This window comes from Diospyros lotus, chromosome 5 (assembly GCF_014633365.1).
Source record: "Diospyros lotus cultivar Yz01 chromosome 5, ASM1463336v1, whole genome shotgun sequence".
Lineage (NCBI taxonomy): Eukaryota > Viridiplantae > Streptophyta > Magnoliopsida > Ericales > Ebenaceae > Diospyros > Diospyros lotus.
In genome coordinates, this window is record NC_068342.1 from 31,571,094 (window position 1) to 31,596,423 (window position 25,330).

At 36.6% G+C, this 25,330-nt stretch overlaps 2 protein-coding genes and 1 long non-coding RNA gene across 3 annotated transcripts; 1 reads left to right on the forward strand and 2 right to left on the reverse strand.

Annotated features, from left to right (window-relative positions):
* Positions 1-13,765: 13,765 nt before the first annotated feature.
* Positions 13,766-14,182, reverse strand: LOC127802213 (auxin-responsive protein SAUR64-like). Its single transcript, XM_052337924.1, has one exon. It carries the CDS (start codon positions 14,180-14,182, stop codon positions 13,766-13,768), a length of 417 nt encoding a protein of 138 aa, XP_052193884.1.
* Positions 14,183-16,292: 2,110 nt separating this feature from the next.
* LOC127802214 (auxin-responsive protein SAUR68-like) lies at positions 16,293-16,664 on the reverse strand. The gene has a single exon (XM_052337925.1). The coding sequence runs from the start codon at positions 16,662-16,664 to the stop codon at positions 16,293-16,295; it is 372 nt and encodes a 123-aa protein (XP_052193885.1).
* Positions 16,665-23,496: 6,832 nt separating this feature from the next.
* Positions 23,497-24,713, forward strand: LOC127801368 (uncharacterized). The gene is made up of 2 exons (XR_008023026.1): positions 23,497-23,647; positions 24,553-24,713. It is a non-coding gene; the product is annotated as an uncharacterized LOC127801368 (long non-coding RNA).
* Positions 24,714-25,330: the final 617 nt, after the last annotated feature.

The following is a 25,330-nucleotide window of genomic DNA, read 5'->3' on the forward strand; positions in this document are numbered from 1 at the left end:
GTTGGATAATGCCTGTAGTCCTTTCTGGCTCATATGGCCAAGTCTCAAGTGCCACAAATCTGTTCTATCAGATTTAACCATGCATGCAGATGGAATATGACAGTAACCATTCAACACATATAAACCATGTTTCTTTGTTCCAGAGAAAATAAGGTCATCATTCTTAAACACATGCAGAAAACCATTTTCAACTTTATATGAAAACCCTAATTCATCTAAGGTGCCAAGAGAAATCAAGTTTCGTTTTAGTCCAGGTACATATCTCACATCAGTTAACATTCTAATTTTTTTATCATGTAGTTTTAGAGAGATGTCACCTATACCTTTAATTTTGCATGAATGATTATTTTCCATAAAAACAGTGCCAGTTTCTTTAGTGCTAAAGTTTTGAAACCAATCTATATTTGGACACTTGTGAAAAGAGCATCCAGAATCCATAATCCATTCATTTACAGTAGATGTACAAGAGATATTTAAAACTTCAGCTAAGGAATTTGAGTTACTGGCAACTACAGTCACATTCCCACTCTATTTCTATTTCTTAATGAAATCATAACAGTATTTTTTGATATGGCCCTCTTTTCCACAATGGTAGCATTTCTATTTAGATTGTTTTTGTTTTCTCTTCTTTCCATTTTGTTTTCCCTTATGCCCTGTACCTAGGGATGGCAATTGCAACCGAAACCATGGGGAACTGAACCGAAACCAAATCGGTCAACGCGGTTAAAAATTGTTTGACTGGGTAATGGTTTGGTTTGGGGAAAAATCGAACACTGTTTCAATGGGTATGGTTTTCACTAAAACCAAACCAAAATCCGAATCGAATGGTGGGTTACCGAACCAAACCGAATATATATATATAATATTTTATATACATCCCAGCCCACCTGAGCTCACTCGAGCCTAGCCCACCCTAGCCCAATTGCCTTGCTTGCAAACCCTTATCCCCTCATCTTCTCCTTCATCTCTCAACCTTGCTCTCGCTCACCTTTGCTGCCTCTCACCCATCCACGCGCCCCCGCCCTCACTCTCTGCATCTCTCTTGCTCTTGCTCTCGCTTGCCCTCGCTGGATCTCTCTTGCTCTCTCTAGGGCTCAGCCCCTCTTACTTTTGCTCGCCCTCAATCTCTCTCACCCTCGCTGCCTCCTTTCTCTTGCTCGTCCGTGCACGCTCGACCACGCTCTCTGCATCTCTCTTGCTCTTGCTAGCCCTCGCTGGATCTCTCTTGCTCTCGCTAGGGCTCGGTCCCTCTTGCTTTCGCTTACCCTCGATCTCTCTTCCTCGTCCGCTAGCGCTCGCCCTCGCTCTCTGCCTCTCTCTTGCTTGTCCACTTGCTCAGCCAATCGGCTTCACCCGCCCTTGCTTGGTATGGTCTATCTTCTTTTAGTTCTTTGATTCTCTTGATTGACAGCTAAAAAACTACTAGGAGAATCATAATCATAGAATTTCATTTCATTATTATGCGACTCTTTTCGTTCCAAATGACAAACTTGGGTTCAATCCCCAAATTGAACAATCCCTAAATTTGTAGGGAATACCCATACTCTTTTGGTAATGAGACCCAAATTATTTACTACAGTAGAGCTTTGTATGAGATTATGCTAGGAATCTAGGACAATTCATTAAATTACCAACTGCCCTTTGCCCATACTTTCTCATATTACTAAAAGAGTATGCTTCGTGCATGTGCATTTGATGAGAACCAAAAGATAAACAATCCCTTTGCAATCAATTTACGAAGAAGATATTAATATTGTTGATGAAGGTATTAACTTTTATAACTAAATTTTTTTAGCTTAAATTATAATTTAATTATGCAAATATTAATTTTTTGATCTTAACAATTGTAGGTTTGGAGATGTGATTTTCTATTCAAGAAGTTTTATAACTTTATGCAAGAATAAAGTAACTTTATTAGAATTTATCTTTGTTTGTTGTGAAATTATCAAAAAAATTTATGAATACTATTTGTCTTTGTTTTTTGGTATGGATTAAAATAAAAAAACCATGGTTAAACCGAAACCGAATGGTTTGGTTATGGTTTTAAATTTTTAAAACCAAATGGGTAATGGTTTGGTTTTGGTTTTACTAATTTAAGTTTGGTTTGGTTATGGTTTTGGCAAAAACCGAAACCAAACCGAACCATTGCCAACCCTACCTGTACCCCCATTTTGATTATTGTTAGGACTACTCTGACCCTTTTCAAATTTTCCCTTTACAAATAAGTTGTTACCCGGTTTTTTATAAGTGCGAAGTTCTAATTCCCTAGCCTTGATACCAGAAATTACAAGTTCTAATGTAGGTACAATACCAGTGTACTGTAAAGCATGTTTAACTACATTATAATCATCGGGTAATGAGTTTAATAATATCATTGCCTTGCTAGTATCACCTAAGGCTTGGTCAGTCCCTCTTAACATTACTGTGAGTTTAGTAAATTCATCTATATTATCATCTATAGATTTCGATGCATTCATTTTAAAATTGAATAACATACCTTTCAAATAAACTAAGTTAGTAGTAGAAACAACAGCATACAAAGATTCAAGCCCATTCCATAAATCAAAGGGGTTAGTCATACCGTCTACCTTTCTAATAACAATATCCCCCAAATGGAGAAATATCAGGTTGAATGCCTCATCCCTTATCTTATCGGTCCTGGCTGATTGCTCAGTGGACCATTTCTTGTTATCCGGTTCAAGTGCAATAAGCACTTTGTGATGAGAGAGTAATACTCTCATCTTCTTTTTCCAACTTCCGAAATCCCCCTTTCCATCAAATGTTCAAATTTCAAATTGGGTTGTTGTCATCTTCGCCTTGCACGAAGGTATCCTAATGAAACCCTAGACACTGACAAAGACACACAGTAAACACCCACTGACCGTGACTTTTCAGAAAACCCTAGAGGCTCAAAAATATGATTAACCAGGTGACTAACAACCCTAAACCGACTCTGAGTGGATTAGAAAATAATTAAGGACTCACACAGTGCGTATCAAAGAAATGGATTTGATACCACTTGTTGCGCAAATAGAGAGCAACCCAAACACATACACACACTTTGAATTATTGAAAATACCTTTTCTAACATTCAATAGAATCAAAATCGAAAGCCAACATACACCGCAAACAAATACGAATAAAATGGAAAGCAGAACCAACACGAGAGATTTACCGTGATTCACCCGAAATGGCTACGTCCACATTGAGCTCCGGTAAAGGAGAGCTCACTGCACTATTGGAGTTAAAATAGGGTTTACAAACACATTAAATACAAGCCTCACAATCACTCTTATTTACAGAGACTGGTTCTCTATCAAAAATGCCTCAAAATCATAACAAGAAATAGATTAGAGACTTACCCTATTCGAACCAGAGAGAAGACTAGAAGGAGCCGAAGAGAGTTTGAATCAAGAATGAGAAAGACCCCTTCAAGCCCTAAGCGACTACTCTCTCTCTCTCTCTCTCTCTCTCTCGAATATGTCAATTATACATCCCGATGCACAGTAAATAAATAGGGGTCGCACGATGCATTTGAAGGGCTTGGATTGCACCAGATAAAAGGCAGCATCGACGGTCCAGATTGCACAAGGACGAGACAAGAAGCACGATTGAGATGAAAGACGCCCGGGCGGTTGCCAAGCTGCCCTCCACTGCCACGTGGCAATGGTTGCAGTTGACCCTCCTGCCCGAGTCCTTAAGTGAAAAACGGTGTCATTGTGTGCTTCACAGCCAACATTTATACATACTGAAACCATACGCATGTGTATGTAGAACCCATGCAAAATTCCTCCTACGTGAATGTAACGTTGTTGATGAACTGTGAATTTAGAATGTTAACGGGCCATCCAGCAGGCAATTGTCACAACCTAAGGGTCTCATTTGTAATTTTTTAAACTTTTGCAAGTAGTCGTGTAACTAACTGATCTGGTGGTAGTGTGAGGACTATCAAACCTCACGTGGTGAAGACTGTAACCACCTATGCATGGCTTATAAAAGGCTTATATGCATGAGGATGGGAATTCATTCACGACAATAACATTGAATTATTTCTCCCCAATCTCTTTCTCTTAATTCTCCCTTCAAATTCTATCTCTCTTTCCCTCCTTTTCTCTCTCTCTCCCTATTCTCTTTTACTTTGAAAATTCAAGTCTCAATCCAAAGACTTGACAACAATGCCCTGGCTAGGTAGCATAGTCGTAAGGGTACTTATAGGGAGTTCAATTAGCATTATAAGAAATTACATGCAATTCCAAGGCAGTTGCCTTGACCTAGGCGGTTGGTTAGTTACCTGTGATACAATATGGCTCATGTGTCATGGTCATGCCTACGAATGGTAGTGGATGCTTCAGCATGTGTTCATGTAACCCTTCCACAATAGGGGGTGATCATATCACTATGGCAGTTGGAAGTGTCAATTGGCAAGCTCGACAATATGCATGGCCTGGTCATCTGTATGTACATAAGGCCTGAGATGCAGAAGATAGTTGTTTGTTTCCATCGTTGGCTTCTTGGCCTGACAATCTCCTGTATTGATACAAACACAAGTGAAGTCTAGGATTTGATCTATCTGCTTTGCTAAAAAGAAGCAGGTCATTCCCAAACATAAGGTGGTAATGGGGCTGGTATCTCAGGCTAACTTGATCGCTTGCTATTTCTTCACCTCAGCTGTGTTAGTGAGAATTCTTGACATATTCTCATTTGCTATGATAAATTGAAATGGGAAGAGGGAATTCTTGTCCGAGCCCACCCTCGGGGGAATAATTCGACCTCAAGGAGCCCCATTGATAAGAATTGAAAAGGAGGTAGTTTCGAGTTATCGACGAAGCCAATGAACTTATCAAGGAACCTCAACTGCTTTAATGCCATAAGATAAGACCTCCATTGCCTTTTTTCCCTCTTCATATAATGAACAAATTCTTGGATCAAAATGGAATTATCATTAGTGCTTCTACCTGGAACACGGGCTTCTTGATAGAAAGATTACAGAAATTTGTAGTCTCAATGTAGTGATGTACATGTTTTGTTCATCTTGTCTCCATTTTTAGTGAACCAACTTTTTCTTTTCACACACACACACACGCACACATATATTAGATCGACTACACCATGCAACAAAAGAATTTTGCATGTTCTTACTCTTTTAACTTGATGTTGTTGAAGAGCACTAAAATTACAAAATGTTTAGTTGTTCAGTCGACCTGCTTTAAAATTAATATTAATATTTTACAAATTAGTGGTTAGCCTTTTACTTTATGCAGATTCCAAGAGGCAACTGATGGTGGTTTTAACTTTGAACTTCCCATAAAAATGAACAAACTCTTTATTTCATAGGTCATATTTGGAATGTATAGATAATAAAATGAGCAGTTGAATGTGTTCCATGGAATCAATGACACAATATTTTGTGTCCTAGCCAATGTTTTGATCAACAAGATGGTGACACTAGTGCCCACAGTAAATGACAATGTAAAATATAGCCGCATATAAGCCAATGGTGTTATCTAGGAGCTGTTTAGCCAAAGTGACCATGAACTGTGTAAACCTCTTGGTAGATAGATAGTAAAACTTGGATGCTATCATACAATGTCTTCTACATAGAAAATATCAGAAACTCCAAACCACAGAACACTATGGATGATGCTGTCCAAAATCACTGGATCTATAGCAATCATTGTCGTTAGACTTAAAGAGTGCCAGCAGTTGCAAAAATCCTTGAATCCCTAGGAAGTCCCAAGGGGACCTAGGGATGTAATAGGCCTTAATTAACCCATTTACTTCTTTTAATAAATTTTCAAAAGAGCCTTATCCTCTATCCTCATTCTATACTTGCCCTTATGTCCAAGTCATTATATATGGTGAAACAGAGTGTAATTTTGTACACTATAATGAGCAGAATTCAAGTTCTTCACCATGATAGATCCCTTGAATCCATCAAAACATTGCTCACAAATAATTGTATGAACCCAAATCAATTAGAATATATAATAAAAATTCCATCTAATATCTTAGATTGGCAGGTCCAGTATAGTCCTAGATTTTTAAAAAATTTATTATATATAATAATTTAATATTTTTTTTTATTATTTTTTTTTTTCTAAATGCCCACGCTAGATTTTTAAAAATTTATGAATTTTAGATATATTGGTCGATGGGGATAAAAGTGTCGGGTGATTGCCTCTAATTGCCAAAAATCACCGTCCACGGTGGCTAGTGACAACTGTCAGTGCGTTTACGCGCCTAAGCGGCTGCCTTTTAAAACACTAGTGATACCTCTAAGAGCACTTTAGAGGGTTAGACACCACCTGTCCAGCAATCATTTGGCCACAACAAATTTCACAGTTCACTAATTAAGTTTTATTTTCACTGCCAAGTAAATTATCTTGGTATTCAATTTTAGTTTGCCTCTTCCCAGTTAAGATGAGAGTAAGACATTAGCATGTGATCAAATATACATATATCAAGAAGTTAATAGTTTAGTATCAAAGGAAACAACTAACTTTTCCTGACCCTTTTGTACTTTGTTAAGACATTAGGCACAAATTGTCCTAATGTCGTACTGTCAAAATTGCTGATAATTTCCATGTGAAAGAATTTCTCAATTCCATGCTTTGAAATGATTCTTTTTTTATCCCTCTTCCATTCCAATGCATTCTTTGTTGCGGTCAATTGGTAGGATTTGAAGTAATAGCTGACATCTCTTGTCCTCTTTTGCTGAGTTGCTTGGAGATAAATTTGGTAGAGTCAGCAAAGATACCAGCTAAACCTATGAATTTTGATATTAAATGTCAGAATTTTTAATTTACTTGGAAACTGTCACCACTATGATATCAGGACAACTCATAAGAATTAGAGATGTTGACATCTAAGGGAACTTCAGAGGGTTGGGCAACATTAGCCTTTTTTTTTCCTCTACAATCATTTTGTCACCATAAATTTAGTAGATCAGTGATCTACTCCATAAATTTGCTGGGTTTGTATTGTTCTATATGTAGCCTTAAATTTACTTCAACTAAATTATCTGTGCTTGCTTTCAATAAGTTGAGATGGGATATGAAAAGTCAATTTGTGATCAAATGGCTGTATGCCAACAAATTAATCTTTTATTTTCATTTAGAATGAGATGATTGACGGCAGTCAATCCTTCACTCTATGCTCATTGTCACTGAAGATGCCAAGACAGTTGGTTCTGTTACTAATAATCTTTTAGTCCTTTAAATGGCTTCTGTGGACAATATCAAGGTTGACATTTCTTGTGCTACTTGATGTCGGTTTTTCCATAGTTGAATTGCTAATCACCATCTGATCTGATCTAAAAGTTTAAGTTGTTAGATAAATAGTTAACTTTATCTTTTATACTATTATTTTACTCTTAACACCACCCCCTAGTGTGTGGCTAGGCTTCATTGATATCTAATCCAACCGTGTGCAACAATCTAAATATTGGGTTTGCAGTAAGGTTTATACTTAGGATATTTGTTTGCTTAAATACAATGTTGAATTGTTAACTACCATCTGATCTAAAAGGTTAAGTTGTTAACTAAATGGTTAACTTTATCTTTTACACTATTATTTTACTCTCAACGCATACAATTATTTGTGACCATCCAGTTGATGAAAATTCAGGGCATAAGTATGAGTTGCTAAGTGAAAATCATCATTCATAGAGAAGACCTTGGGTTGCATTGAACATGAATACATGATCTGCAATGCTAATATTTCAGTTTCTTCACTTAAAAAAGGATCAAAATGGATATGTACTGGTTGTACACATTCAGTAGAAATTATTAAAACTGAATCCTTTTTTTTTTTTTTTCCATTCATAAACAAGAAAGAGGGCAGATTTTTATTGGATAAGAGATGAAAGGAGTTTTGGCTCTTGGAAGACTGAAAGGCCATATCTATGCTTGATATGAATTAATTGAAGTGGACTAGTTGTATGTTCGATGTCCAGTACACAACTTCAATGCATTTAATTTCCATGAAATTAGATATTTGCTTTCCTGTCATTATCTAAGGGTGTTCTCCACTTCCAGAATTAATTCTGCAATTGTTTTCACTATTTAATAAATTATCTAGGTATCTAGTTCTTGTTTGACTCTTCCCAGTTAAGACTGGAGTTAGATATCAGCCTGTGATCAAATGTACATGTACCACGGGGATTGTTGGGTGTCTGCAAAGTTAAAACTCAATTTCAACATGACAATAAATTGGACAGGAATGCAATCATGTGTAGACTAGCATGAGCATCTATAAATTCCATACTCTGCTGGATTATCTTAATTACTATTCTTAACGGACAATTTATCCACAACTTAATTACACAGGAGGTATCTTATGTATGTGGACTGTTGCTAGAATCAAGAATATACATGCATTTTTGTTGGTGATAGCAGATTCCTGAGAGTCCTATCAAATGGAGACTTTTATCTCTATCTTCTCTTAGTATTTATCCATAAGTATTATCAGTTTTCGATTTCTTATTTTCTATTTTATTGTATTTTATAAATTGATCTCTTCCTACAAATTAGGAGAGATATTAGGGAATAGTATTGAAGTAAGAGTCTTTAGTGTCCAAGAGTGTATATCTATAAGAAAGCCCTTGTATTAGTTTTCCAATATACGAAGAATTAGATTGATTTCTTCTACATGGTATCAGAGCCTCGTTTATAGGCTGATACAGTAAACCCTAGTGCCTTCATTGCATAACTTCAAGTGCCTTCATTGCACTGTCACTGTTCACCATCACCGTTACTGTTCACGTAGAAACATCTCTGTCCGGCCATCACTTTCTAGCACCGCCACCACTATTGGGTTCGCCGTCATCAGATCGGTCGACCACTGGAGAACCACTTCCATCGAAGTCCACATGCGCCCCCACACACCTCCCCACGCGTCGGCGTATGAAAGAGCGTCTGTAGCCCTTTCGCTTCCGACTGCTCCAAATCTGATCTCCAACGTCTCTCTAGCCCATCCTTGGTGTCAAAATATTTCGTTGCTGAGTGCTTCTTCCTTCCATTACACTTGCCTTCATTGCAGATTTTTTCCTTCTTCCATCAGTGAGTGATCTCGGAAGCCTTTGATAGTATGATAGAGACATTCGAGGTAAACCCTGCATCCTCCATTCCTTCTCCTAACATAATCAAAGATCTAAATCCGGTAGACTTTACTCCTATGGTTGTTGAATTGCCAACTCTTCATCAATCCTACTGATTAGATGGTGGGAATTATCTTCAATGGGCTCAACTAGTCAAAACTCTCCTTAAGGGCCAAAGCAAAGGAAGTCATTTGACAACAGATCCACCAAAAGAAGAAAATCCATCCTTCATAGCATGGGATGTGGAAGACTCAAGAATTCTATCATGGCTGTGGAGTACAATGCATCTAGACATAAGTAGGAACTATATATTCCTAAACACAGCCAAGGAAGTGTGAGAAACTGTCCAGCAAACCTTTTCCAAGGTTAGAGATGCATAAGTGATCTTTGAGGTAAAAACAAAGATCAACTCCACTAAACAAGGGCCACTAACAGTGACCGAATACTATAACATTATGAGAGGCTTATGGCTGGAACTCAATCAGTATCAAGCAATTAAAATGGTGCGCAAAATAGATGCTGCTGCCCTTCATCAGATTGTGGAGAGAGATCGAATTGTAGAGTTCCTAGTTGGCTTGAATCAAGAGTTTGATCAAGTTCGGGTACAAGTCCTAGGTAAGGACAAACTTCCTAGCCTAAATGAGGTTTTTGCCATCGTTCAAAGTGAGGAGAATAGAAGAAGTGCGATGCTTATTGATTATAGTCCTGAAGGATCAGCCCTCTTTATCAAAAACAAAGAAGGAAATGGGATGAGGTTTGGGAGATCAGTCACCCAAACAAGGAATACAAGTCGAGAAGGACAATGGTGTACTCATTGCAAGAAGCCCCGGCATACCAGGAAAACTTGTTTTAAATTACATGGAAAGGAGGCTGTGTTGAAAAAGATTGGAGGATTTAAGAATATGAGATCTCAAAGTTATCTCTCAAGTAAGGATTCAGAAGAAAATGGTGGAAAAGTAGAGCTAAAAGAGCCAACAGAGGCTGATCTAAAGCTGTTAAATGCTGAAGAACTCAACAAACTAAAAGCCTTCCTAAGAACCTTCCAAGATGGAGCTTCATGCTCCACTAATCGGCAAGGTATATCTCTAACCAATTGTTCCTTTTCAGCTTCGAAAATTGATAGGGATAACATGTGGATCATTGATTCTCGCCACGAATCACATGACACTTAATGCCAATTTTTTTGAGACCTATGAGCCCCTTACCACTGCCAAACAAATCACCATTGCAAATGGTGTATCAGTCCCTATTACCGGAACAGGTACCATTCACATCAACCCTTCTTTAACCCTCAATCATGCTCTTTATATCCCAAATTTGACTACCAATTTGATTTCTATTCATCAATTAACCAAAGATCTAAACTGCTATGCTGTTTTTTCTTCTCATTTGTGTAAGTTTCAAGCCAAGGACACGGGGAAGATGATTAGTATGGCTAAAGAGTATAATGGGTTGTACATTTTGCAAGGGGAGAATCCTAACACAAAAAGAAGAAGGCTTGGGATGGCATATTCCACTGAAACCTCTACTGATTTCTCCTCAATTTGGCTCCATCATCTTAGATTAGGCCATCCTCATTTCATTTTATTAAAGAACATGTTCCCTAGTTTATTTAGAAACCTAGAGCCTAGTGATTTTCAATGTGATGTGTGTGTCATAGCAAAGCACCATCGAGTGCCTTACCCTATCAACAATAAATTATCTTCTAAACCATTCTTCTTAGTCCATTCTGATGTTTAGGGACCATCTAAAATTTCAAACTGTTTGGGAGTTAGGTGGTTCATCACCTTCATTGATGATTGCACTAGAATGTGTTGGCTGTACCTTTTAAAAGACAAATCTGCCATTGGGTCTACTTTACAACACTTCTACAAAATGATTCTCACTCAATTTGGCACATCTATTCAATAATTCCAGATTGATAATGCAAAGGATTATTTTAACAATCCCTTGCATCTATTTTTCCAAAAAGAAGGCATTATTTATGAATCATCTTGTGTGGACACCCCCCAACAAAATGGAGTGGCCGAGAGAAGGATGAGACACCTTCTCCAAACAGTTTTGGGGGGAGGCTATGCTAACAGCAACTTATGTTATAAATAGAGTGCCATCTAGGGTCCTAAAACATCAAAGTCCTCTCCAAAAATTAGCCTCCTTCTATCTTGATTTTTCTTTGCATTCTCAACTACCACTTAGAGTCTTCGGGTGTGTGTGTGTTTTGTTCACATTCCTAAAAACCACCGGGACAAGTTTGACCCAAGGGCTCATAGGTGTGTCTTCCTAAGCTATTCTCCTACTCAAAAGGGCTACAAATGCTACTGTCCTACCCTAAGGAAGTTCTATGTGTCTAAAGATGTTACATTCCATGAAAATGAGTCATAGTTTTCCCCTTTTCAAACCAGCAGTCAGGGGGAGCCTAATTTTAGCGAAAATCCAGCCTCTGAAACTTTTGTTCCTTTGGTAGAAACCAGCCTTTTGGAACTTCACTGCCCATCCATAACGAACCAGCCTTTATTCCCAATGTCTAGCAGTGACCATCAACCAGCCCATGTCATTTCCCAGCTATCTCCAATTCGATACAAGGGTTCTCCATTTGTTTACAAAAGACGACGGCACATCTCTACTCAGTAGCCTATCAAATTATCAGTCCCTTGTCCAGCCCTGGAACCTACATCAAGTGAAGATGATGCTCCAGCAAAGTGCAGTCCATGCCCCGAACCTACTGACCTTGATCTCCCTATTGCTCTCCAGAAGGGAATTAGATCATGTACTCAACATCCCATGTCCAATTATTTATCCTATCATCGCCTATCATCTAGCCATCAAGGATTTCTCTCTTCATTGGATGCTATTGTTATCCCAACATCAGTAGCAGAAGCTCTAAAGAACCCTAAGTGGAAAGAAGCTATGCTAGAGGAGATGTGGGCACTTAACAAAAATCATACTTGGGATCTCGTGGCCAAACCCAAAGGTGTTAAGCTGGTTGGCTGCCGGTGGATATTTAATGTGAAATTCAAAGTTGATGGTACTCTTGACCGGTACAAGGCAAGGTTGGTTGCCAAGAGCTACACCCAATCCTATGGCATTGATTACCTTGAAACTTTTGCCCTGGTCGCAAAGATGACTTCTGTTAGGGTTCTTATTTCATTGGCAGCAATACATGGGTGGCAACTCTAGCAATTTGATGTGAAAAATGCATTTTTGCATGGGGATTTAGAGGAGGAGATATATATGGAACTACCTCCTAGTTTTCACCAAGAAAGGGGAGGAAGAGTATGTAGACTTGAAAAGGCCCTCTATGGGCTAAAGCAATCTCCACGTGCTTGGTTCAGCCAGTTTTCTAAAGCTATGCTATCTATGGGATATTATCAAAGTGATCATACTCTCTTTATCAAGTATCATGGTGATTTGATGACAGTTTTACTTGTATATGTGGATGATATTGTGGTTACTGGTAATGATACTACTGAACAGGTAATCTTAAAGCAGAACTTAGCTAAAGAATTTGAAATTAAAGAATTTGGGGTGCTGAAATATTTCTTGGGCATTGAGGTTGCATACTCAAAAGATGGCATATTCTTGTCACAAAGAAAGTATATTATGGACTTACTTATAGAAATAGGGCTTCTAGGAGGAAAAGGATCTAGATACTAGTGGATCCGAACCTAAAGTTGCAAGCAAATACCAAAGATGAGATGATAGATAAAGGGAGGTTTCAATGTCTGGTGGGTAAGTTGATTTATCTTTCACATACTACACCTGATATAGCATTCGCAGTGAGCCTTGTAAGTCAATTTACGCATAATCCCTCCTCGGAACATATGCAAGCAGTAAGGAGGATTTTGAATTATCTTAAAGCTACACTAGGTAAGGAAATCTTATTTACCCCGGGAGATGTTTTAAAGATTCAAGGATATGTGGATGCTGACTATGGGGGGTCTCTAGTTGATAGGAGATTCACAACTGGGTATTGTGTGTTCCTAGGGGGTAATCTGGTATCTTGGAGAAGCAAGAAGGAAGGAGTTGTAGCAAATCAAATGCAGGGGCTGAGTTTCGAGCTATGGCTCTAGGAGTATGCAAACTTCTATGGTTGCAAATAGTACTAGAAGATCTAAAAATTCCAGTACAGAGACCCATTGAGTTGTTATGTGATATCCAGTCAGCGATCAATATAGCTCATAATCCGGTCTAACATGACCGAATAAAATATATTGAGATTGATCGTCATTTCCTCAAAGAAAAGCTTGATTCAGGTCTCCTCAATATCTCATATGTGCCATCAAGATGTCAAGTGGCTGATATTCTAACAAAAGGATTGCCTACCGCACAGTTTGAAGACCTAGTATCCAAGCTAGGGATGAGTGATATACATTCTCCAACTTGAGGGAGAGTTTTGGCAATAGCATATTCCTGAGAGTCCTATCAAAGGAAGACTTTTATCTCTATCTTCTCTTAGTATTTATCCATATGTATTATCAGTTTTCAGTTTCTTATTTTCTATTTTATTGTATTTTGTAAACTGATCTCTTTCTACAAATTAGGAGAGATATTAGGGAGTAGTATTGAAGTAGGAGTCTTTAGGGTCCAAGAGTGTATGTCTATAAGAAAGCCCTTGTATCAGTTTTTCAATATACAAAGAATTAGATTGATTTCTTCTACAATTTTGTTTCAGTAGCCACAAACTAGCAGTTGTTGGCTGCTTGCTTCCTGATGGGAAGAAAGTGATAAACAGAAACTTGTATTGATGGAAAGGAGCAAAGCTTCCTCTAGATCTTTACTTATACCCCGTTGTATGAGTGAGGCAACATACATTACGAAGACTGCATCGCATGACAATGTGATTGGCCCATCTCTTGGCAATCCAAACTCATCTTCAGATAGTTTGAGGAGAGCTGTGAAAATTTTATTTTCAAGATACTGTAGTGGCATTTGTAGACGCTTTTGATCACTAGTGTAGATAACAAAATGGCCTTTATTTGCCACCAAACATTTTCTGCTAGTGTCAGCAGTCACGCTGTTGTTGAATACTGGCAGAGCACTTCTTTTTGTCCCCAAGGAAGCAACTTTCTCCCACTTTCTAGGCATTGTGGTGACTTCTTTGGTCTGATCATTTTTTTCCTACCGTGTATATTTGGAAAGTAAGGTTTCTGAAAGCGAACAGGTGATAATGATTCTCAAAATGTAAGAAGATATTGTTTGAAAGAAATGCAAGTTTATCATATATTTATAGGCCAAAACATGCACTCATAAGGCTTGTAACTTTCCAGTTAATGACTTTTCAGTTACCTGGAATCATGTAAAACAAGACATAGCTTTGTAGTTAATGTAACTTTTGTTGTATATGAAATTTATATAAAGACAAAAATGTGTGCTTAGTAATATTGGATTCAGTGGTTAGTTAATTGAGGATGGCAGAGACAGGATATATAGTATCTTGGTTGCACTTACACTTTCCAATAATTTTAGTAGTTACTGACAAACCAGTCGGTGTCTCAAGATGATACTTGCATAGTTGCATTTGATGCTGAAGATCCATTTTATTTTCTGGAAGGTTATATATGAGCAAGACCTATGTATTTGCTAGGAGAAAATCTTCCAAGTGTCGTACAGGTTGGGTTGTCGATATTTCCCACATGAAAGGCTAGTGGATGCTGATTCCAGGAGGACCTACTGTAATGAAACAAAGTTCTTTGATTCCTGCAGTCTCATTGTTTGAAACTTATACTAGATCTTCAATGCCTATGCCTTTTGTTTTTAAGCCATATAATAGTATCACACTAAAAGTGGCACTTGTGGACACTTCTGGTCACTGGTATAGATTTTTTTTTTTTTTTTGAAAAAAAAGAAGCTTTTATTGGTCATTACAAATTTCCTACAATTTTCTGAATTCACTTTGTTGTCAAATCTTTGCTAAGAAATTCTAATCTTCTCAACAGAAGCCACCTTCTCCCAATTCCTCGACATTGTCACGACCTTCATTTGGACTGATCATGATTTTCTATTTTGTCTGTAAGAGTTTATGCTTTAGAAGAAGAAACAATGGTGATGCTTCTTAGAAAACTAAAATGGTAATCTCGAGTCTGTAGAAGGCAATGCAAGTGTATATAATATATATATATATATATATAAACACATATTTTCACACACTTGTAACCTTCACATTAATGAACCTTTCTTCTACTTAGAGTCACGTAAATACAAGTATGCTTAGTAGCAAAAGAAGCTTTTGTTGTATATGAGACCATATGAAGACAAGCCATGTGCTTAGCTGTACTATATTCTCTAGTCAACATTTTAAAGACAAGGACAAGAAGGACGATATAGATCTTATCCTTGTTGAATATAATAATTAGTTAACATAATTTTGGTAGCAACTGAAATGTCAAAAATCTTTTGATGATAATTTTTTTAGGACAGTGAAGATTCCTTTGAATTTTTGAATGTTTATGCTAAAGGCCTTATTTTTACTTCTGTTAAGATTTTAGAAATAAATCATCCTGATGTTGTACGGTCAAAATTTACTAATAATTTCCGTGTGAAAAAATGTTATTTAGTACATACAGGCTGAAGCTTTGAAATGATTGCTATTTTTTTTCTTCATTTTTGCTAATGCTTTGTTTAGTTGGGGTCAAGCCCTAAAATTTTCATATTAAATGTCAGAATTTTTAATTTACTTGAAAATTGTCATCTCTATCATGTTAGGACAACTTGTAAGAAAAAGTGATATTGACCTCTAAAAACACTTCAGAGGGTTAGGCACCATTAGCCTTTTTTTTTTTTTTCTTTTTTTCCTTCACTGTGAGCGATCATTTCGTCACCACAAATTTCACAGCTCTGTGATTAAGGCACCCCCCACCCCACCCCACCCCTTGTACAGTTAATTCTGCAGTTATTTTCACTACCAGGTAAGTTACCTTGGTTTCCAAATCTAGTTTGCCCATACCAGCCTGTGATGAAATGTACATATAGCAAGAAATTAGCGGTTTAGCATCCAAGGGAAAGACTCAATTTTGCCGAAAGCCTGGAAAGTAAAAACTCAATTTCGCCAAGACAATAAATTGGATGCGAAGGAAAGCCTGAGTAGCATATACTATTCTTAATGTACAGTTCATGCACAACTTGATTACATGGGATGTATATATTTTTTGTGTGCGGATTGTTGCTAGAATCCATAATACGCGTGCATATGATTTCATTAGCCATAAACTAACAGTTGTTGGCTGCTTGCTTCCTGATGGAAACACACTGACGAGCAAAAACTTGCATTGATGGAAAGAAGCGATGCAATATACTTAATCAAGACCTCATCACATGGAAATATGATTGGTCCATCTTTGGGCAGTCCAAACTCATCTTCAGATATCTTGAGGAGCTCTCGGAAAATTTTATTTCCGAGATACAATACTGGAATTTCTAGACGCTTTTGATCACTAGTGTAGATAACAAAATGGCCTTTATTAGGCATCAAAAATCTTTTGCAAGTGTCAGCAGTCTCATTGTTGTCGAATACTGGCAAAGCACTTCTTTTCTTCCCCATGGAAGCAACCTTCTCCCACTTTCTAGCCATCGTAGTGAGCTTCTTTGGGCTGAACATGTTTCCAATTGTGTGTCTTTAGGAATTTAAGGTTTCTGAAATCGAATAGGTAGTGGTGATTCTCAAAGAATAACAGGGTATCGTTTGAAAGAAGCGCAAGTGGAGCATGTATTTATAGACACACACGCTCACAAGGCTTCCACTTAGTGAACTTTCTAGTTACCGGAATCATGTAAAACAAGGCACATGCTTTGTACTTGATGTAACTTTTGTTGTATATATCAAGCTTATATATAGAGACAAACTGTGCTTAGTTATACTAGATTCAGTAGTTACTTTTTAACATGTTAAAGATGGCAGATGCAGATAATCTACTATATTCCATCCTTGCATAGTTGCATAATTGGTCTAGATGATGCTGAAGTCCATTTGAATTCTTGTACTTTTGTTTAGACAAAATCATCCTAGTTGTCGATATTTCCCACATGAAAGGCTGGTTGTTTCTGATCCTATTATGATGAAACAAAGGTTTTTGATACCTGCAGGCTCATGCTGGAAAGTGATACTAGACCTTCAGTGCCCATACCTCTCATGGCTTTGTTAGGCATATGTTTTCTTAAGCAAGAGACATGATGTTGGGAATGAAATTCTCTTTTGTGCCACTTGCTTTTCATTTTGAAGAGTTTTGTGCTGCTGATCATGATGTTGGTGATTAGAATTTGAGGATTTAGATGTTGATTCAAATGTGATTGTAAATAAATGGTTTATGTAACATACTGGGTTGCAAGGCAAAGTGTTGATATATCTCTGGGGACATTGATGGTAGATGCAAGTTTTTTGAAATCGAATTTAATTATATTTGTGTGTGTGTGTTTTTCTTTTTTGGTGTTTTTAATAACAAAGGGTTAACTTGAGCCTAGATTGACCTTAATAGGGTCAAGAACACCCAAAGAAAAACCCTAATAATAGGGTTCCATGGCTGCATCATAAGTCCTTTTTATCTCTTAAACTCGCCCATACCCATAGTAAAGAACCACATTGGAACCTAAATGAAGAATGAAGGAGCTAGGCCTAGGGACTCTTAACACAATAATGTAACTTCATACCATTTAAGTTAGCACTTGATGGTTGTCACTACCAGAAAAACGAGATTTTGCAACCGATTTTTTGCAATCGACTTAATCAATCGGTACTTAGCGACGGATTAACAACTGATTTTTAAAATTGGCGACCAAATTATTTTTGGACCGATTTTGCGATGTACACTTCAATCAGTAATTATGAGACCGATTTTGACCACAAAATTTACAACCATTTTTCTTTTTTAACCGATTCAGCAACAGAAATTGTTGTCACTAATTGTGCAACTAATTTTGACCACAAATTTTGTGACAATGTTCGGTTGGTGGATTTCTAACCAACTTTGCCACTGAAATACCTCAGTTAGTAATTACGGACCGAATTTGCAATCGACTTTTCCATTTGATTTTTTTTTTTTTTTGGTTGAAACATCGAATTAGTTATTAAATCAAAATAAAGAAATTTATGAAAATAATAAAATATTTTACTATATTGCATCAAATTAATATTTATTTTAAAATATAATTATATTAAGTAATATTTTACATTATTGCATAAAATATTAATTTATTATCATTTTGAGCTCCCCACCCAAAAACATTATAAATAAATAAATAAAAGTGAGTTCAAATAATGTTCAAATCAAATGCAACAGATTTAAGGGTTAGCAAGAGATAAATTTTCAGCAAAAGTTTGCACACACACTCTCTCTATATATATAAATTCTTTATCAATTTGTTTACACTATGTGGAATAATTTTTGGTCAAAACACTTAGCAATAAATATAAACTCACTATATTAAATATAATATATAAAGGCGAGTTAAACCCTTACCGGGCTTAATAGGCCTATTAAACCATACCGGGTTGAATACTATATTATACGTATAAAAACGGGTTAAACACTGACCTGGCTTAATAGGCCTATAAAACTCGTACCGGGTTAATACTATATTATGCATATAAAGGCTGGTTAAACCCTGATCGGGCTTAAACGGCTTATTAAAACCGTTATGGGTCTAATACCTCCGGGTTTAATGACATTAAATCCGGAAATGGTTTAACCTGCCAAATCAGCCCGAAACAAACAAAATTGGGCCTAGAATGCACAACAAACTTCATGTTTGTTAATAAATATGTCATACACCAATGCAAGTTAATCAAATCAAGATCACAAATCATTTTGTACATGTATAGTCCTCCACGGGCATGTGTACAAAAATCAACATTTTGGACAAGAGCTTGCTAAATATATTGATTACATATCAACATAATATACATTTTACATATGAACAAATTACATATACCAACTACATTGTTATGCCTATACAAAAACATATGAACAAATTATGAATTACATATACAGACAAGTATCAACTACTCTGTTATGTTTATACAAATACATGGCAACCTTCCTGCGGAGGGTACGCATTTCATCCTGGCTCTGATTTGTCACCCACTAATCCTCGGTGTACCTCATGATGTCATTGATGTACTTAATAACGTACACTCCGCAGCTGTGCTTGTATTAGAAATAACCAAATTCTATCAAACTTCAAATGACAACAACAAACATTTCACTCAATAATAAATTGAATATTCTATTTTAATTTAGTACCCGTTCGGTTGTTGAGGCAGGTTCACCATGCTGGGATCGAGTTGCTCCAACACTCATTCTTTGTGTGTAGTGGCAGCTGTGGAGATATGGTCATAATATCCATTGCGAGTTAGGAGAATGGGTAGGAGTTTCACCAATGGCTTGATGTTATTGGCCCTGGCCCTCCTACTCTCGTCCTTAGTCGCCACGGAGTCGTACATAACAACCTTGTCCTCTTTCAGGAAAATGATGGCTATGACCCAATGGAAATTATTCCTCAGATTGCATGGGATCAAGACCTGTATATTTTGAGAATACATTAGTTGGAAGTTAATCCATCAATAAAATAAGTGAACATTTACTAAGTCCACTGTTCACCAAAGCCTAGTCTCATCACTAACACCATGAATATGATCACATATTCCGTCTAGGACCTTTACTTTAGCAAAAAGCACAACACGCTTGCCTGTGAATTTCTCAGTCCACCACTTGTTCAGAAGTGCCTAGAGAGGAGGAAAATGTTATATTTGCTATGGACCAAATATAGATGCAACAAAAAAAAAGGGTTTAACCTAAGATTTGTGTTTAACACTTACAAATAGGATAGTGGTCATGATAGCGTATTTCGTATCATATATAGTATGAGCCTACGTATCTCCTAGTCGTCGAACGCAACATAAGTAGCTGTCAATGTGAGTCCCCTCTATCCAGGTTTTAACATCCTATATTGAACGCAAGTCGCTAGGTAATAGATGGACAATGTAACCTGTGTCACGCCTACAATAACCAATAATTATTATAAGCTTGAGATTGTATTACCAATGTAAATATAACAATAATTAAAATTTTTCTTGACATTTTATACTTACTCGATGTTTTTCTGCAATTGTATGTAGTCATTGTAGCCCTTAGGGGGCTTAAGATCATCGACCCCCTATTGGTCTAGGTGATGCTCGGCTACTTCAGCCGTTATTTGCATCACCATACCCCTTACACTGTCCGGGCTAGGAATAGGAACATTCTCTCTTGTCCTAGCTGATGCCAAGGGTGGCACTGTCTTCTCACCCTCTACCGGCAGCGATTTGTTTTCGTCTTCCATGTCCACCATGACATCAATCTTGCTCCTCTTCTGCCGCCGAGTGTATTCAATGTATGGTGGCCGACGACACTACGATGACAATCTGTCACTCGCAATTCATTCACCGCCCATAACCACTTTCTCCTGAAAACTGTACAAATACTATCAATTACTGTTAGACTAATTCGCAAGCGTACGAATCGCGCAAGTAATATAATGAATGAGTAGAGTGTTAATCCCACGAGGATTGGATTAAGTACCAAAATTGGATTAACTTTAATATTATTTAGACTATAAAATGAAGATGAATTTGAATAAATTAAACAAATGAGAACTAAAATTAACCGCAAATCTAAAAAAAATAACTTAACTTAGATAAAATAGAGGGTGTTTCGAATCCACTTATTAATTCGTCTTAATTTTCAATCAATTGGGTTTCCATCAATTCAATAAGGTGAATATCGAAATTGGTTAGCTTCTTTCCTAAGATTTACTAATCTAATTAAATCTCAATTTATTAACAATCAACCTATTGCCCAATAGTTATAATAAATTGAAATTCATAGTTAAGTTTCAATTCATTATCCCTTATAAGATTCAAGTATCAAATCCCTTATCAACTATCTATCTTATGAAATTTATTACTTCAACTTGCTATGAAAATCACCTCTCAGTCTCAAATCATAATACAAAATCAATTAAATGATGATTAAATCACTTAATCGCATTAAGAATAAGTAATAAATAATTGAAATAACGAAAGAAAGCCCAATCAATAAAAATCATTAATTCATAACAAGCTTATCTCAAACCTTAGTTAAGTAAAATTAGTTCATGATGCAATTAATTAAAATCCAAAATAATAATGGGAGCATAAGAGAATTAATTAAATAAAAAGGAAGAAGAAATAAATTCTCTATCCCAGATCTGTTTTAGATCTGGGTGTTGGATCTGCTACCACCCCTTCCTGCGCCGCACAACCTTCGTTAATTCCCTTCTTGGGCCGCACAGCCTTTGCTCCTTAATTTCCTTAACTCCCTTTGGTGGTCGCCCAAGTCTCTGCCTCCTCCATCCATTCCATGTTCTCCTCAATTCCATCCAGGGCCAGCCCTGAGGGTAGGTAACCAAGGTACTTGGCTTGGGCCCCCCTACCAAGGCCGGTCCTAGCCTTGTTGGCATAGGGCTAGGTGGCCTTGTAGGCATGGGGCCATTTAAAATTAGTTTGGGCTCATTTTATGTTTAATTAATTTTAAATTAAAAAAATTAAACTAATGAAAAGAAGATAATAAATTGATTTGATGTATGCGACAGGCTGAAAGTGCATGATTGCGCTTGTAGGAAGAAATTTGAAAACCACCCCTTCTTCTCCTCGGGCTACCATTGCCAATGCCACTTATATATATATATAATATTATATAATAATATATGTAATAAATGAAATTTTCACTCAAGAAAGAAGTCTTCATTTCCATTTTGTTATTGCTCCAGCCTCTAGTGCATGCGTGCGACTGCATCTAGCATCCCTCTCGTCTTCTTCTTTCTTCTTTTTGTATGGTAATTCTTATTAAGCACAGTAGCACACAAACACAGATATTGACTATTGAGCGACATAGCAAATAGCAATACTGCCAATACACAGCATTAGCATTTAGCACACATCACACTAACAGTTTAGCACCAGAGGTCCGGTAATGGGTTTGAAAATAAGAAGATATTATAGATATATATAATATATATATATACACATTTATAACAATTTTTGTTTTATCTCTACTCTAATCTCTACATATAACATATCTTTTATTCTATCTCTTGTGTTCTAATATTTTGTTTTGCAGGCAAATTTTAATTCAAAATTTCAATTATCAGATTTATCTAGGTTCGATTGTTCCTCAATTACATTTGAATTTGATATTGTATTAATTTTTATATTTAAATTAATTTATTATGTCTACTAAAAAATATTTATCTAGAAATGAAAAGAGAAAAAAACAAAAAAAAGCTCAAGAGTTTATTCTATCTCAAGCAAGAGTTTTAGACAAGTTTGTCACTAGAAATATTAGTATTACAATAGAAAATGAAGAGTGATAATTTGGTAGTAGATAAAGAGGAATAAAATTGTAATAGTTGGGAATGATTTGAGGCTATAAATAATATTTGAAGAGGGTACAAGTGGAATTTTTAAAAAAATGAGGCTATAGGATACACGATCACAGTTTTAGGCGACCGAATTAGACAAAGGGAGTACCTTGGACCCTAGATAGCCAAGGAAAATGGTATAGTATCGACAAGTGATTTAAGTTATGATTTTTAGTGGTGAAAGAAATTGGATTGGGAATAATTTTCGGTACAGCTGTGAATCAGGCTGAAAAATCGAATCGTCGTAGGGGAATTCCAGAAAGTCAACGGAACGTTGAGGGAGCTCTGATTTTGCATTAGGATCAACCCTGAAATGATTTTGAGATGAATCAAGGGTCCCGTGAGAGCCCGGAGGGCAAAATGTCTTTATCGAATAATTTAGAGTTATTAATTTTGAAATTTTGGTATTTTAATTTAAATAAAATTAATATTTGAGAGTACAATTATAATGGCAATGCATAAAGTGGGATTAATAATTTAATTGAGAAATTTATAATGATTTTAATAAATTATATATTATGCATAATATATTATAGAAATTATATATATATATGTAAGTGAGTCTGTGAGTGTGTGCGTGGTGGGCAAGAATCTACCATAAATATATACATACATATATAATATACAAGGGAATGGGTAAAGACCAAATTCCTGAATATAATATATCTATTTATGTGTGTGAAGTGTATGTGAAGTGTGCGTGAATGCCAAGCTCCAAGAAAGATAAAATATGTATATAATGTAATTATTATATGTATAGATAAGAATGGGGAAAGTCTATCGTGAAGGCCAAGGAGCTCTTTGGCTAAAGATGATGCAATTATAAAATGGATATATGAGTGATAGAAAATGAAGTATTATATATAATATTAATATATATGCTTGGAGGCCAAACACAAGTTGAGTATAAATAGGCATTGGGTGCAAGGAGATGAAGGCGCACGAAGCACGGAGGAGAAGAACGAGAGAAATGAGAGGAAGAAAAATAATACAAAGTTTGAAAGATTTTAGAAATTTATTTGAAGTTCGAGAAACGTGTTGGGGCTCGAAATTTAGTATTTAAAAGCTTGGCACCGGAGTTGAGGTTGGGCGAATTTTGAGGCATTCTGAATTATATTCAAGGTGAGTCTTCGCCTCCAAAACTTGATTTATTGTTCTTGTTCTATCTGAACATGTAGTGATTTTATGCAAAATGGTTTTGTGCATTGAAATGGTAACCGGTGAGGGTTGGTTTTTATGAGGGAGGTTCATCCCTAAACGTTTTGAACTGATGCATTGCATTTTATAAAATGTTATTTATATAATGCATTGAATTGTGAAATATGGCATTGTCTTGAGTTTTGTGTGTACGTATGGAATGTCAACCTCGGATATTGTTTGGATAGTGTAGCCATAATTTTCCAAGGGCGTGACGGAATAATAGGGGTATCTGATGCTGGTGTGCATGTCAGGATAGCCGCCTTGATTTTTGTGCCAGACCGTTTGGTCAGGGAAGTTGCACTAGGACGACTAGGTGGTCCATACAGTGTTGTTCATGTGAGATGTCAGCCTAGGATGTTGTCTGGATAGTGTAGCCGTAATTCTCCAAGGGCATGATGGAATAATAGGGGTATATGATGCTGGTGTGCATGTCAGAATAGCCGCCTTGGTTTCCGTGCCAGGTCGTTTGGCCAGGGAAGTTGCACTAGGATGACTAGGTGGTCCATGTGAAGTTTTGGAGTTGGGATTGTATGGTGGTTCCTGGATGCTTAAGGTGGGAACGTATTCTGGTGAGATGCGTTGACAGTCCCATTTAAGCTAGAATCGCGTCGCGTCGTCGAGTCAGTATGGTGGCATAGCTTTTAGAGAGCTTGCTCTTTTTCCGTGATAGGGTTAAGCGCGTGGGATTCTCTTGGGCTAGGGCTTATCTGGTGTATTGGTTTATTTCATGTTTTGCATTCATTCATAAAAAATCTGATTTTGAACTCTTACTTAGATGATTCAGCATCTAATTTGGACTATGTCCCTGGAATATTCAAACGTTCCAGGTGAAGGCAGCGGTACGAAGGGAAAAGAAATTGTCGAGAAGTGACAGTGATTAGAGGATGTTTTATATTATGTCCTTTTAGTTATGTTATTTATTTTGAGAACATCATGTAAGCGTTGGTGCAACTTTATATTATAAATAAAGTGGTTTCGGTTTCGATTATGACCTGTTAAGGTTTCTATCTAGCTTCTGCATTTGAGTTGATGAACCTGTCTTAGTTTATTGATAGTTCATAATTGATATATTGAGAAGGTGTAACGGGATCTTCGGGGAACGGTGTTTGTGTTGGATTTCTGTTGCTTGTTTGGAAAAAAAATTATATTCCCGGAATCTTACGTTACGTAATGCCCTCTCGGGAATTGGGGTGTTACAAACATGAATTAGGGGATACTAAAAATAGAAATGAGCAAGAACATAAAAATGTTGATACAGAATACTTAGGTTGCTCTTTGGATGTAACTGATCCAAATAATTGGAAAAAAAATTTATCAAAATTTTATAGACTTGTTGGTAGAAAAAGGTCCTGTAGTTGATTTTCCTAAAGATTCAGCAAATAGGCATTTTGCTTCTACATATTACACTCGTCATTTATCAAATGGTGAAAGGAGTGATAGAAAATGATTAATCTACTCCGTTTCATTAGATAAACTATTTTATTTTTGTTGCAAGTTATTTAAATAAGAACGAAACTATATTCAATTAGCTAATGAAGGGACAAGTAATTGAAAAATCTTGATTCTAAACTAAAAATCCATGAAACAAATAATGGGCACATGGAT